General features: G+C 43.5%; 1 protein-coding gene across 4 annotated transcripts in view; it reads left to right on the forward strand.

The window, feature by feature from the left end:
- The window catches only part of AP3M1 (adaptor related protein complex 3 subunit mu 1), a 215,644-nt gene that overhangs the window by 108,858 nt on the left and 90,382 nt on the right, over positions 1–16,404 (forward strand). For all 4 annotated transcript variants that reach the window (XM_075347322.1, XM_075347324.1, XM_075347325.1 and 1 more), the window contains 2 exons: positions 5,982–6,067; positions 10,998–11,131. In XM_075347322.1, coding sequence (XP_075203437.1) covers positions 5,982–6,067; positions 10,998–11,131 — 220 coding nt within the window. The remainder of the gene's footprint in view (positions 1–5,981; positions 6,068–10,997; positions 11,132–16,404) is intronic.

The following is a 16,404-nucleotide window of genomic DNA, read 5'->3' on the forward strand; positions in this document are numbered from 1 at the left end:
GGTGGCTTATTTGGGCTTGAAGTGTAGGAAATCCCAACCTTCAATTGACTGGGAAGAAATGCTAATATATTAAAGGGAAGCAAACTACTGCTTACATCAGGTTTTTATGTTAAATTAATTTTTAAAAATGACTGGTAAGCTTTATTTTTTAACCCCTTCACGACCTTGGACGGATCTATCCGTCCAGGATCGTGTCCCGTTAAGCCCCGCCCCCTGCCGCGGGCAGGCGGCGTGGATCGACACATATTAGCTGTTTTCAACAGCTGACATGTGTGCCTGCTAGCCGCGGGTGGAATCGCTTCCACCCGCGGCCATTAACCCCTTAAATCTTGCTGCCAAAGTCTGGCAGCAAGATCTAAATGCGCGCGGCCATGTTTTTTACTTACCGCCGCCCCCACCGGAAGTCACGTGTGTTATCCCGTGACTATCGGTGGTTGCCATCGTAGCACAGGGTCATGTGATGACGCCTGCAGCTACGAAGTTTCACTTTCGTTTTCCCTCGGCCGAGAGCACAGAGGGAAAAACAAAGTGACTGAATCTGCTGTTTACAGCTGTATTGCTGTGATCAGCAGATAGATAATAGCGATCGGATTGCTGATCGCTATAGCCCCCTAGGGGGACTAGTAAAATAAAAAAAAAGTAAAAAAAAGTTTTAAAAAATAAAAATTAAAAAAAAACCTAAAAGTTCAAATCACCCCCCTTTCCCCCCATTGAAAATTAAAGGGTTAAAAAATAAATAAATATACACATATTTGGTATCGCCGCGTTCACAAATGCCAGAGCTATCAAAATATAAAATCAATTAATCTGATTGGTCAACGGCGTGGCAAAAAAATTCCAAACGCCAAAATTAAGTTTTTTGGTCGCCACAAGTTTTACGCAAAATGCAATAACAGGCGATCAAAACGTAGCATCTGCGCAAAAATGGTACCATTATAAACGTCAGCTCGAGACGCAAAAAATAAGCCATCACTGAGCCATAGATCCCAAAAAATAAGAACGCTACGTGTTTCGGAAAATGGCGCAAAACGTGCGCCACTTTTATTGGACAAACTTGTGAATTTTTTTTAACCTCTTAGATACATGTAAACCTATACATGTTTGGTGTCTACAAACTCGCACCGACCTGAGGCATCACATAGATACATCAGTTTTATCATATAGTGAACACGGTGAATAAAACATCCCAAAAACTAGTGTGCGATCACACTTTTTTTTTTGCAGTTTTTCCACACTTGGAATTTTTTTGCTGTTTTCCAGTACAATATATGTTAAAACCTATGGTTTCATTTAAAAGTACAACTCGTCCCGCAAAAAACAAGCCCTCATATGGCAAGATTGACGGAATAATAAAAACGTTACGGCTCTCGGAAGAAAAGGAGCAAAAAACAAAAACGGAAAGTGCCCGGGGGCTGAAGGGGTTAAAATACAGATTGTGATATGAAAATGAAAGGGAAAAAAATCCTCTAATTCTCACATTGGCTACTGTGGAAAAAATCTACATGGACATTAGCAGCAATAGACTCTCAGATTTTCATATAGAAGCATCTAATGAGCATGTGAAAATGTTACTATGAAGGGAGAGTGACTAGTGGGAGCTATACTGTCAATGGTGGATCATTGTATTATGGTCTGTGATGATAATGAGACTTCTGAGAAGTCTTACTAAAAGTCCAAAAAGTATGGTTTACAATAACCCAATGGCCAGTGTAAAACGTGCAAGATTTTTTTTTTTTTTTAGAGATATTGTAATATGGGGAAAAAAATGGCTAAAAACGTTTTAGAAATACATTTTATCAAAAAGCAAAAAAGAAAGCACATCATTACTTACAGTAAGATGGAATTGCAGCTGTATATTGCTCAGGCCAAAAAACTACTACTACTCCAGCAGGATACAGCTAAACCCCCACTAGGTGGAGGCATCACAGGTGCAGGGGGAGCCATTCACACTCACTTCCAAATATGGAGGAGGTATGGCTGGATGGTAAAACTGCACACTAGTGGCTTGCATAGAACACTGTTAACACTAGCAGACGCACAGTCACAAACCCGCAGCCTATTAGGTGACGCCCATACTATTAGATCAGGCGGGCTGCCAAGCCGTACCCCCACTGCGCGCTACATAGGGACAGAAACTCTAATGGCAAGGCCGAACAAGGCCTGGCTGTATCCTGTACAAAAAAATATGAGGTTTTTTGTTAGCGTTATGCCCATAAGACGTATGCCTACAACCCTAGTCACGGGAACCTCATGCTTGTAGGTCCCTACACTATATATAATATCAAAAAGCAAAAAAGAAAGTGCTCTATGCAAGCCACTAGTGTGCAGTTTTACCATCCAGCCATTACCTCCTCCATATTTGGAAGTGAGTGTGAATGGCTCCCCCTGCACCTGTGATGCCTCCACCTAGTGGGGGTTTAGCTGTATCCTGCTGGAGTAGCAGAAATACATTTTACCACAAAAATAAACCTCTAAGCAACCTAAGACTTATATTTCTGGCACAAGTCACGTACGGGGTGTATGGAGCAGGCTCAAGAGTGTGTTATACAGTCAGCATCCACATGTAACGGTAGTGACTGGAGCCGCTATTGAGCAATGACAGTGTAATTTAGAAGTACTGGTTATGAGGGTGCTCGTTCATCACCTCCCATCACCGCTTCTCTATGACACAATCCTGGAGCCAGTGAGTTGCTATGGCAGCGGAGAGGGCATTACTCACTGCCATTTTGGTTCTCAATAACACTATACACTGAAATACTATATAGTATGATTGCAGATTCAAGGTCCCTAAAGAATCTAAAAATGAAGTCAAAATGTATTAAATAAATAAATAGAAAATACAAATTTCAATTGCCCTCCTTCTTTGAGATCGTCATGTCCCGCATAATTTATGCTGAGAAAAGACTAAAAAAGTCACCAAACTTTCCCCCAAAAATGCAATAAAAGGTGAACAAAAATTGTATGTACTTCAAAAAGTTTTCAATAAAAGCAACCGCTCAGAATGCAGAATATAAGTTTTCACCGCCCTACATCCCCTACATAACTGTTTAAGCAGTTCACTTTGCATTTCCTTTAGCTACAAAAATATATGAAGAATCATTTTGCCAGGTCATTTTCTTGGCACACCATAATATATAATCAAATAAACAATGGTGCAATAATACAAAGGGGTTTTTTTTTACCACATATGGAATGTTTTTTTCAGTAAATGTTATTGTAAAATAACTGGTATCAACTACAAGTCATCCCACATGAAACAAGTTCTCACTACTATGTCAATGGAAAAATAAAAAGTTATGGCTCTTAAAAAAGGATGTTGGTGGGTTGAAAGTTCAAAAAAATGGAAACTCAATGGTCATAAGGGGTTAATCACTAGATCATATTCTGATGATACATTCCCTTTGTATTCACCTTTGAACTCTCCTTCATCGCATATAATCTACATATGCTTGATGACTTGTATTGATTATGTAGAACGTAAATTCTTATTGTACTGAGCTGTTCTCAGCTCTATAGTTGCATATTCACAGAAGCTCTTATTGATACATAATCTACTACTACATCCTATAAGATACTTTGCAGCATTCAGCACAACAGTGTGTGTTGCTTTTTGGCAACTTAAAGGGGACCTGTCAGGTGCAATATGCACCCAGAACCACGAGCAGTTCTGGGTGCATATTGCTAATCCCTGCCTAACTGTCCCTGTATACACTAGTATAGATAAAGAGATCTTTAGAAAAAGTATTTCTAAAGATCTTTGATCTTATACTTGTGAGCCCGGGGACTAGTTCCAAGGGTGTTATATCCCTCGACTAGTCCGCCCTCTTAGCATATTAGCACGCCCACAGGGACGTACTAACATGCTATTCAATGCAGCGTCACCAGCAGTACCACGTGTTCCTGTGTTCGCGCTTCTTAATGCCCCGCTCTTCCAGTCATGTGCAGTAGATTTCGCTGAAGCCTGGATGTGTACACCCGGCTTCATACTGCACATGATCAGAAGTGCTCGGCATTCAGAAACGCGGTCACAGCGAACACTGGTACGCTAAATCTAAAATCTTTCACTGTGTCAGAATGGCTGCAGCCACTAATCTAAGTGATACATCGTTGAACTCTTGGTTATCTGGCCTACATCATGCTTCTTTTAAGGCCCAGTCACACACAACGACTTACCAGCGATCCCAAAAACGATGCGACCTGATAGAGATCGCAGGTAAGTTGCTGGTAGGTCGCAGGTGAGATGTCGAATAGTCAGATCTTACCAGCGATGCAGGAACAATACAGGTCGCAATAGCGACCTGTATAACGATCTCCGCAGTCACTGTGACCCTGTCACACAGTGTCAAACACAGCGATGTGTCCTGCCCAGCAGGACATCGCCTTTGAAGAAAATGGCCTGGACCATTCTGCAACGACTAGAGATCTCACAGCAGGGGCCTGATCACTGGTAGATGTCACACATAACGAGATCGCTAACGGGATCGCTACTGCGTCACAGAAACAGTGTCTCAGCTGCGATCTCGCTAGCGATCTCGTTATGTGTGACGGTACCTTAAGATGAGGTACCAACACCTGCTGACAGATTCCCTTTAAATGATGCATGTGATTGGGGCTGAGTACACACTATTCTATTGCAGATAGTGGATATAGAGGTTAAAGGGGGATTTTGTAGTTTGGAAGTTATCCCCTTATTTATTGGGTTGTGATAACTTCCTAATCTCTGGGGATCTTAATAGGACCTCTGGAGATGACCAGCTGAATGTTGCGGTTGGCTATTGCCACCCCCATAAGAATGAATGGAGCAAAGGTGTGTATGATCGACCACTGCACTATTCACACAGAGCTCTTCAGAGCCCTGGTTCTCGGGTTCTGTGGAGGCCCCAGTAATCGGGACGCTGTCCCCTATCTCATTGATAGGAGATATCTTCCAAACTTTGAGTATTCAAATTGTCTCTCCAGTAAAGGAGACAAACTCTAGCACAGCGCCACCTATTGGAAGTAGCGATCCTAAAAGTCACAAGTGAATTTTTAACAATCCTTTGCAATATGACTCAGGATATATAAGCCAGATCAGAATCCCAATTTGCAGACACGGTGTTTCGGGGTGCTTGCCCCTCGTCAGTGCAAAGTATGGGGGTGTCTGATCTGGCTCATGAGAAAGCTATGTGGGGACCACGGGGGAACACTATTCTCCTTAAGGAGACTTTGCAAGCCAGTCTGGCTGCCAAGCAAGGGGACTTATAGCTGCCACGCCCCTCTAAGAAATATTCAAATTGTCTCTCCAGTAAAGGAGACAAACTCTAGCACAGCGCCACCTATTGGAAGTAGCGATCCTAAAAGTCACAAGTGGATTTTTAACAATCCTTTGCAATATGACTCAGGATATATAAGCCAGATCAGAATCCCAATTTGCAGACACGGTGTTTCGGGGTGCTTGCCCCTCGTCAGTGCAAAGTATGTGGGTGTCTGATCTGGCTCATGAGAAAGCTATGTGGGGACCACGGGGGAACACTATTCTCCTTAAGGAGACTTTGCAAGCCAGTCTGAGTAGACTTTGAGTAGACTTTTATTTCAGCTCATACATATTTTCTGCAGTACAAATAAACACTGTTCTTTGCACCTAGAGTCGCGGCTGTAGGAGAAAATATTTATGTGTGACTGCAAAACTCTGCCAATTATGTTAGGTTTTACTAATCTGTCAAATTCAGTTTGGGTGACTACATGTGGTACAATTTTTAGTTTCAGGCTACTGTCATTACATAAGTTATCTGCTAGTGCAAAAATCTTTTAGAAAACCATTATAGTTTAATCTCTTCTGCAGGAAATCTGAACATGCTATAGGTGGCCCATGGTAGCTGCCATCATAGTGAGCACGTAATGAAGCTATGAACATTAGAGCATGTGCACCTCACTAAAAAACTTTGACCAATGTATACCCTACATAATGGGCTGCTTATTTTCTGTACTGCTCTCTCCTGCAGGATCCACTGTGTTTGCGGAGATTCAAGGAGTCGTTGATGCTTGTGTTAAGCTGACTGGGATGCCAGATCTCACGTTGTCCTTCATGGTAAAAATAAAACACAGTGCTATGTTTCGGCGGACCATAAACATACCTTTAACAATTACTGGCAGGGTATAGCAGAAATGTCTAGTTGGCATGAGCTGATAAGGATGCCAGGCGGGTTCCACAAGAGTCAAAGTGGACTTTTGTTTTTTTTTTAACTTTGTTCTAATAATCACCAGGGGGGCAACAACGGTAGGAATCCTGACAGCCCAGCTTTGAGGGCACTTCCTTATAATGTGATAAAAAAGTGAAGGAAAATCCAACATCCGCATATAAAATTAAAACCTGGCTTTATTGAAAAAATTAAAAGCTAGAAAAAACCATGACAATATTCCAAGTAGACTAGATAATCACTCTACTCGTTTTGAACAGTTAACCTGTTCTTAATCATGACCACATTCCTTATAATGTGCCTGCAGTGTCTTAAGGTTATACAACCCCTTTATACTGCTCATTGCCAGAATCCTGATGTAGAGTACTAATCGAGGAGAACATTGTTCCATTACTCGAGGTGTACAAACAGTAGTGTGTTAGAATGAGTAGGAGTTACATAAGAAAAATCACTCACAGAAGGGTCACCTGCTCCTTCATTCACTAAACTCTGCTGCTGTATATGCTCAATATTCCTTACCAGCCTGGACAGTTGGTGAGACATCAGACACCTTCTGTGTTTTATATGCAGGAGGTAGGATTTGTGAGGATGTTTATTATAAAGCTGCTTTCCAGGTCCTGAGACCAAAATCAATTGCTCAATAGAATCCATGATGACCCCAGTGCTGCAAAGCATCAGTTCTAACCACTGAGCCACCGTGCAAGTACACTAGAAATCATGGCCTACTTTCACTCCTGTCAGCTGAACTGCAGAGAGTTTGAGGGACTATTAAAGGGTTTTTCTGAAGTTATATCTTCAGGAGGACATCACTCCTCTGCCTTTCGGATTCCTGATTGCTGAGGGTACTGACCATTGACAGCAGCATAGTTGTGCCACTGGTACAAACTGTGCTGTCTCCCAGGCTGCCATAGTCAGCATTTCCACTGCAGCATGAGAGAAGCCCAAAAGACTAAAGCTGGCAAGATCCAGTAATCCGGCCTGCTTCTGAGTGCCGCGAGCAGTCTGTAAAGCATAGAGCCTTCTTACGCCATTCTCCTTTCTTAGTTAATAGATCACACAGGGACTGCCAGTATCCTAGGCAACGAGCTGTAAACTATGAGATTAAAAATTCCTCCGAGAATGTAGAAGATTTTTAAATTGCAGAGGTTCTTGTTTGTGCAAGCCCTTCTCAGTTTTACCCACTTATGAAATTTAGTCTACCTTGTTAAATAATCAACGGGGGTCTAAGGACCTGGACTCCCACAGATTTGCAGGCAAATAAAATGCCTGCCAAATAATAATAATAAAAAAAGTATTCACAGTTTAGTTATTCTTTAAATATTTTTTCATAGTCATGGCCAAAAGTTTTGAAAGTGACACAAATTTAGTTTGTTCACAAAGTTTTGCTGCTTCAGTTTTTATAGTGGCAATTTGCATTAAAAGGAAACGGTCAGCAGGATCTCCCCTTCATTCCCCACATAAAAACTATTTATTTGAGGATGTAGCTCTTCCAGGGACAAGTGCAGCAGGACCTTGACGTAGGTACTCTGTTCCTCCACTACTGAGAAATTATCATTTTGATTAATATGCAAATGGTCTTAAGAGCTGTTGTAGCTTCGACTCCTCTGTCATTCCAGCTCTATATCTCACCCAGCGCCGCTTCCTGCTTGACTAACCGCCTTTATGCGGTGTGCGTTCAGGAAAAGGAGCCATCAGTCAAGTAGGAGAACACTAGTCAAGCACAGCTGGATGGGGAAAAGAGGTTAAATTACAGACTTCAGATCTACCATAGCTCTTCAGCCTCATTTGTAGATCAATTCAAACGCTGATTTTTTTTTTTAGAAACAAAGGAATGGACTGGCCCTGTAAAGCCTATTGGAGGCTTGTCTGCTGTCATGAAGAGCATCAAAGAAGCCTTTTCTCTTTGAGAAAAACATCAAGCTCTTAAGCTGGGTTTACACACTGCAACATCTCAAACGACATCGCTGTAACGTCACCGGTTTTGTGACGCAATAGCAATGTTGTTTGCGATGTTGCAGTGTGTGAAACCTATCAGCGACCCGGCCCCTGCTGTGAAGTTGTAATCGTTACAAATCGTTCAGGACCATTCCTAGGTCCTTTGTTTCCCGCTGTGCAGCATGAAGTTTCAGTGTGTGAAGACTTTGCAGCGACTTTGTTAGCAACTTCCCTTTCAAAAGGCTGCTTATCAACGTCCCCAAACAACCAGCTAGGTCGCTCTGCAGGTCCGGATCGCTGTTGAGTTGTTGGCCAGGTTTGCCTGTTTGAACGCTCACCAGAGACTTAGCAGAGACTTAGGGAGGTCGCTATTGCGTCACCAAACCGGTGACGTTACAGCGATGTCCTTTGCGATGTTGCAGTGTGTAAACCCAGCTTTACTGACATTATGCAACAAGTACAGTAATTGGATTATAGAGGACTTGGGTAAAGTTTTTTTTTTTTCTCTGATGAAGCACCTTTGACTGTTTGGGAGATCTGAAATAATGATAGCCTGCAGATGAAATGGTGAACATTACCATGAGTCCTGTGTCTGTCAACTGTAAAGCATCCTGAGACCATTCATGTGTGTCATCCTTGAGGGAGCTCACTCAAAGTTTTGCCTAAGAACACTGCTATGAATAAAGAATGGGATCTAATCCTCCTCCAAGAGCAAGTTCTTAACCATATTGTTCTGGATGCTAGGGAGAGCAGTGATTTTTCTAGCATGATGGGAGACCAGATCACAAGATAAAAGTGATAACTATGTAGCTCATTGAACAAAACATTGAAGTATAGGGTCCATGGGTAAGAAACTCCCCAGATCTCAGTCCCATGGAGAACCAAAAACACAGACATTATGGTAAACGCAAATCAAAGATGAGAAAAGAATAGATCTTCAGTCAGAACTTGTCTCAGAAGCTGATATTCAGTTGCCAGGGTGAAATGCAGAAGTCTGGATAAATAAGGTCACTGCTGGAAATATTGAGTCCTTACATCAACTTCATGCATTTGTCAATAAGTGTAACCCCTTTCCAACATCTGCCTTACATGTACATCACAAGCCGAAAACAGAAACTTAGCCCACCCATAACCAGCAGATAATGGCTATGTGTCACCACCGTTGTCTGCCTCCAGCAGCCGTGGGTGTAACCGTGTTCCAACCGCGATTGATAGCTATTTTAATGCCGCGTTAATCTTTGACTCTGCATTGGCATTGGAGTGCATCATTTTATGCGTTCATCGGCATCCCCGCGAGGCGACAGTGGGTTGCTATGGTAGCTGGTGGTCTCTTGATGACCACTGTACCTGCCATCACAGAGCTCCGTTAAAACCCAGCTTGTGGCCTGACCTCAAAGAAGACTGTGATTTTTACTATACATATGATGTATTGCAGTATATAGGACAAGTGATAAGACAATTGTAGGTTCCTTTCCCTAAAAATGCTAACAATTACAAAAAAATTATAATTGTTAGCTTTGTAATTGGAAAACAATTACTAACACATAAAAATTTGAATAACCCCTTTATGAGTATAAAAATGATACTATTAAAACCAACATGTGGTACTGCCGCGTCCATTAACGTCCAATGCATGAAACAATTCAAAATTAATTTAACCAGATCAGTAAACATTGTAAAAAAGGAACAAATGCAGTAAGTAGCTAACAAAATATTATACCTGTCTCAAAATGGTATAAAAAAATATCGGCTGGACAAAAATAAGCCCTCACACAGCACAAAGCCCTCACAGAAAAATCAAAAATTTTCTTTTTTTTTTTTTTTTTTTTTTATATAAATCTATGATTTATTGTTTTCACCACTAAAATAATAATAATTAAAAAAAAAAAAAAGCTGTACAAGTTTGGCATTACCAGAACCATTCTGACCTTGACAAGCATACTGTTTGGTCATTTTTACCACACATCGTACACTATGAAAACAAAACTCAATGTCAGTATTGCGGGTTTTTTTGCACAATTTCACTGCACTTGAAAGTTTCTTTCCGTTTTCCAGTACACTGTGTAGTAAAATGAATGGTGTCATTCAAAAGTACAACTTGTCACACAAACAAAAAAAAGCTCTTATACATTTAAGTGGATAGAAAAATAAAAAAGTTATGGCTCTTAGAAGAAAAAAACGAAAACTGAAATTGAGAATGGGTTAAAAACTTCTGAAACCCTGATTTACTCTTCAGTAAATATGGAAACCTCTGACTAAGGCCGGGGCTACACGGGGACTACTGTGATCCTCGCATGACACGCTGCTCACGCTGGCAGCACAGCTGGAGACGAGTGTCATGCGAGTGTCACTGCGACTGAGGTCCAATCATGTGATCAGATGACAGCTGCGGGGGGCGGGCCGGCGCTGAGGAGGGGAGGGACGGCGCTTAGGAGGGGAGGGCCGGCGCTGAGAAGGAGAGGGAGAGATTTATTTCCCTCTCTCCTCCGTTGTCGGCTATTGCCATTCTCATTCTGCACTCGCATTCCACCAGTGTACTGCGAGTGCAGTGCGATGTTTCTCTCGCCCCTTAGACTTGAATGGGTGTGAGAGAAAGTGGATCGCATTGCACCTGCAGCATGCGACTGTTTTCTCGGTCCGATTAGGGCTGAGAAAATAATCTCTCATAGGTGCTGGCACATTGGGTAATATTGGTCCGAGTGGAATGTGATGTTTTATCGCATTCCACTCGCTCCGATTTTCATGCCGTGTGTCTTAGGCCTAAAACATAGAAAAACACGGAAGCAGCGAACTGTGAAAATCCAGATTAGTGTAAGTAAAAGTCGTGACCCAGCGTGTTGAGACTGTGGTAGTAATGAACTATTAATATTTGTACTTTATTCACAGAATCCTAGGCTTCTGGATGATGTCAGCTTCCACCCATGTGTCAGATTCAAGCGCTGGGAGGCTGAGAGAGTGCTGTCTTTTATCCCTCCTGATGGTAACTTCCGGCTGATGTCCTACCGTGTGAGCTCACAAACGTAAGTACCCAATCTGAGAGACTATTTGGATCAAAGTTGTTAAACCAAATCTCTGATAAATTGGACTTGTCCATGACATTTTATATTTTAAAGAAATAAATTACCCCAATTACTCTTTTATTTTCAGAGAATTTGATAAGCAACTTTAATCTGTGTTTTTCCAGCACATTTGATTTTAGGGTATGTGAACGTGAAACATCACTTCAAAGCTTCATTCACATGTCCCTTTTTAAACGTGAAAAAGGGTACCGATGTCATCCATATTTGGATCAGTGTGTCATCGGCGCCATCAGTATGTCATCAGTGTACAACCAGCATGACCATTTTTACCATCAGCATGTCATCAGTGTACGATCAGTGTGTCCATTTTTACCATCAGTGTGTCATCAGTGAACGATCAGTGTCTGGTCGTCGGCCGACAGCCATGCGTCACGAGTTTGCACATTTGCAAGGTGCGTTCCTTGGAGGCATGTCCTGATAAACACGCTGGAGACATTTGACCCATAGGTGATCTGTCACTTCAAGAGTAGGACCGGAAGTGGTCTCATTGGAGGTAGGGGCTGTGTCTGGCAGGTCCCACATTTTAAAATGCGGATAGACCAACAGCAGAGTGGCTGCTTTAATCCAGCCTAATCCCTCCAGCAAGATCAAGCAGCAGTGGGAGCTCCAACAGATGCGAGGGAAGCATGAGTCGCAACAGCGATGATGTGGCAATGGCAGTGATGTTCGCTCCAGGGGTAAACGTGCCATCAGGAGTGACAACAGAAACAGCCAGCAGAGCTACAGCTCCAATAAAGTGGATGTTGACCGAAAGGTTTGAATCCACAACCTCCAGTGGTGATCTGTTGGGCTGCATGGTTCCTCCTCCTAATCCGGTACCCTTGATAGCATGGTAAGTTATCTTCCTTAAAGCTCACTTTATAATTGGGCTTCTCTTATCATTTTGTTGTCAGGAAAAAAACAGGAATTGTATATTATTATTGTTATTATCATTATTATTATTTATTATTATTGCGCCATTTATTCCATGGTACTTTACAAGTGAAAGAGTGTATACGTACCACAATCATTAACAGTACAAAACAGACTGGTATAGGAGGAGAGAGGACCCTGCCCGCGAGGACTCAGTCTACAGGGAGTGGGTGATGGTACAATAGGTGAGGACAGAGCTGGTTGCGCAGTGGTGTACTGGACTGAGGGCTATTATAGGTTGTAGGCTTGTTGGAAGAGGTGGGTCTTGAGGTTCCTCTTGAAACTTTCCACTGTAGGGGAGAGTCTGGTATGCTGAGGTAGAGCATTCCAGAGTATGGGGGAGGCACGGGAGAAATCTTTTACGCGATTGTGGGAAGAGGAGATAAGAGAGGAGTAGAGAAGGAGATCTTGTGAGGATCTGAGGTTGCGTGCAGGTAGGTACCGGGAGACTAGGTCACAGATGTAGGGAGGAGACAGGTTGTGGATGGCTTTGTATGTCATGGTTAATGTTTTGAACTAGAGTCGTTGGGCGATAGGAAGCCAGTGAAGGGATTGGCAGAGTGGCGAGGCTGGGAAATAGCGAGGGGAGAGGTAGATTAAGCGGGCCGCAGAGTTTAGGATAGATTGGAGGGGTGCAAAAGTGTTGGAAGGGAGGCCAGAGAGCAGGAGGTTGCAGTAGTCGAGGCGGGAGATGAGGGCATGCACTAATGTTTTTGCTGATTCTTGGTTAAGGAAAGCACGGATTCGGGAGATATTTTGAGTTGTAGTCTGCATGAGGTGAAGAGGACTTGGATGTGTGGCTTGAAGGATAGAGCAGAGTCTAGGGTTACTCCAAGGCAACGAGCTTGTGAGACTAGGGAGAGTGAGCAACCATCAAGTTTGATGGAAAGGCTTGTTGGAGGAGATGAGTGAGGAGGAGGAAAGACAATGAACTCAATGTTTTGTCCATATTAAGCTTTAGGAATCGCGCAGAGAAGAAGGCTGAAATAGCAGACAGACATTGTGGAATTTTGGTTAGTAGAGAGGTAATGTCAGGTCCAGAGAGGTAGATCTGTGTGTCATCGGCATAGAGATGATACTGAAAGCCGTGGGACTCTATGAGCTGTCCCAGGCCGAAGGTGTAGATGGAGAACAGCAGGGGTCCAAGAACTGAGCCTTGGGGGACACCGACAGATAGGGGGCGAGATGAGAAAGTGGTGTGAGAATGTGAGACCCTGAAAGTTCGGTCGGTTAGGTATGAGGAGATCCAAGATAGGGCCAAGTCTGTGATGCCCAGAGTTGAGAGAATCTGTAGTAGGAGGGAATGGTCTACTGTGTCGAAGGCAGAGGACAGGTCCAGGAGGAGGAGGATAGAGTAGTGTCGCTTGGCTTTGATTGTGAGTAGATCATTGGTGACTTTAGTTAGGGCAATTTCAGTAGAGTGATTTGGTCGGAAGACAGATTGTAGCTGGTCAAAGAAGGAGCAGGAGGAGAGGTATGAGGACAGTTCAAGATGGACATGCTGTTCTAGTAGTTTTGAGGCATAGGGGAGAAGGGATATGGGGTGATAGTTTGACACAGAGGATTGATCAAGGGAGGGATTTTTGAGGATGGGTGTAATAGAGGCATGTTTAAAGCATGAGGGGAATACACCAGTTGTTAGTGATAGGTTGAAGAGCTGGGTTAGGGCTGGCATGAGGACTGCGGGGATGTTGGGGATGAGGTGCGATGGGTGTGGGTCCGGTGCACAGGTGGTTAGATGTGATCTTGAGAGTAGAGTGGAAAGATTGTTTTCTGTCATGGTGAAGAAGCTGGATTTGGAGGAAAAGGGCTGAGTAGCTATGATGAGGGGCCGTGGTAATTGTGGGCCAAAGCTTTCTCTGATGTTGTCAATCTTCTGCTTGAAGAAAGAGGCAAAGTCTTCAGCTGAGATGAGAGGAGAGGGAGGGGGTGCTGGAGGATGGATGAGAGAATTTAAAGTGTTGAATAGCTGTTTAGGGTTGTGAGAGAGAGGATATGAGGGATGGAGAAGTAGGTTTGTTTTGCAGCAGTAAGTGTGGACTTGAAAGTGGTGAGGGACTCTTTATATGCAATGAAGTGCTCAGTGGAATGAGACTTCTTCTATCTGCGCTCAGCAATTCTGGAAGCCCGTCTCAGTTCTTTAGTCTGCCTCGTGTGCCAGGGTTGCCTGTTGATTGTGCGGGTTTTGGTGTGTGTGAGGGAGGTAGCTGATTCGAGAGCTGCAGAGATTGTAGTATAGTATAAAGTTGCAGCAGCATCTGCATCGTGTAAAAATGTAATGTCTGTGAGAGGGAGAAGGGACTGAGTGCGTGTAAATCAAGGTGTTTGCTATTTCTGCGAGGGTGTGAGAGTTTGTGGAGGGAGGGTTGCGTACTTGGAGAAGAGAGGGAAGAGAATGTGAGTAGGTTGTGGTCAGACGGGGAGAGGTGAGTTAGAGAGGTTAGATAGGGAACAGAGGTGAGTGAAGATTAGGTACAGCATGTGGCCATCTTTGTGAGTAGCTGCAGAAGACCATTGGGTGAGGCCGAAGGAGGAAGCGAGTGTTAGAAGTTTGGAGACAGATGAGTGGGAAGTGTCAATGGGGATATTGAAATCACCCATGATGATGGTGGGGATGTCTGTGAAAAGGAAGTGTAGTAGCCAGGTGGTGAAATGGTCAAAAAAGGAAGTGGCTGGCCCTGGAGGGCGGTAAATGACAGCCAGTTGAAGGTTGGAGGGGGCGTAGATGCGTACGGAGTGCACCTCAAAAGATGAGAGAGTAACAGAGGGTGGTAGTGGAATTGGTGTAAAGGAGCATTGGTCGGACAGGAGCAAACCAACTCCTCCACCATGCTTGTTGCTGGGGCGGGGGGTGTGAGAGAGTTGGCGACCGCCATAAGAAAGTGCAGCAGGAGAGGCTGTGTCAGAGGGGGTGAGCCAGGTTTCTCTGATGGCGAGGAAGGAAAGTTTATTAGTGATGAAAAGATCATGAATGAAGGAAAGTTTATTGCAGACAGAGCGAGCGTTCCATAGCGCTCCTGTTAGTGGGACTGGGGGAGCGGGGGCTGGGTGGATGGGTATGAGGTTAGAGAGGTTGTGGAAATTTGTGAGAGGTTGTGGATGAGGGTTTGAAGTGACAATAGGGATGTGGTGAGGAGGACCAGGTTTTGGAGAGATATCCCCAGCAGTGAGGAGAAGCAGTGAGAGTGCTAGTAGGTGGGAGCAGGAAAGGCCATGAGATGGTCGTGTGTGTCTGGAGACACTGGGTGAAATCTGGAGGAAAATATATCTGAGGGGAAGGTGAGATGGGTGGGGAGGATGGTGGGAGAGATGAGAAGTTCATTACTAGGTTTAGGGATCAGAAAGGGGCAGTAGAAAGTGAAGTATTATAGGAGTGAAAGTGAAGGTAAACACAAACATTGTTTACAGTGACTATGTAATCACAAGGAATGTACTTTCAGGTTAAAAACAATGCCAAAACCTGACAATTTGGACAACCACTCCATTCAAGACACAAAAGCATCTGTGTCATCAATCTCTCGGATAGTAAACCCAACTTGCTGTGCTTTCTAGGGGACTCTCATTTTGTCCTACTAAAGCTCTAGCTAACACTGAACTCTGCAGCGACCTGGAAGAATACTTCAGGAGACTACGCCTGAGGGAATATTTTAACGATGCAGATAATTCAGAATTCACTCAGACTGAAGGAAGACAGATTTTGACAACCAATTAAAGGTCAGATTGGACACCTCCACCTGGACGCAACCCTCATTTGGATAAATATAAAGACACTTTCAGACATTTGATAAAATCCACTATCCTAGACATAAACGGGAGGCAACATCCAACATAAGTGCCCAGGAGAGACTGGCCATACAATCTTTGAAAACCAACAAGGAAATCATCATTAAACCTGCAGACAAGGGGGGTGCAATAGTCATGATGAACAAATCAAATGAAAGAAACACACACAGAACTGATGGACACATGCTACTATAAAAAATTGGAGTCTGACCCTACACAGGACTACTGCAAGGAACTAAACAAGTTGGTCTCTTGTCTGCCTGACAAATCCTTAAGAGCTGATGAACTGATACCGGTAAGTCCAAGAATAGGCACATTCTACATACTTCCCAAAATTCACAAATCTGGAAATCCAGGAAGACCCATCATTTCATGTGTGGGCACCCTCACAGAACAAGTCTCTGGATGGGTAGAGGGTATTCTTAAACCCCTGGTAAGGGATACAACCAGCTACATCCAGGACACAACTGACCTATTGAAAAAACAATAGGTCCTCTACCAGAGGGAACCATCCTCTC

The sequence above is a fragment of the Anomaloglossus baeobatrachus genome, chromosome 5, assembly GCF_048569485.1.
Source record: "Anomaloglossus baeobatrachus isolate aAnoBae1 chromosome 5, aAnoBae1.hap1, whole genome shotgun sequence".
NCBI classification, from domain to species: Eukaryota; Metazoa; Chordata; class Amphibia; order Anura; family Aromobatidae; genus Anomaloglossus; species Anomaloglossus baeobatrachus.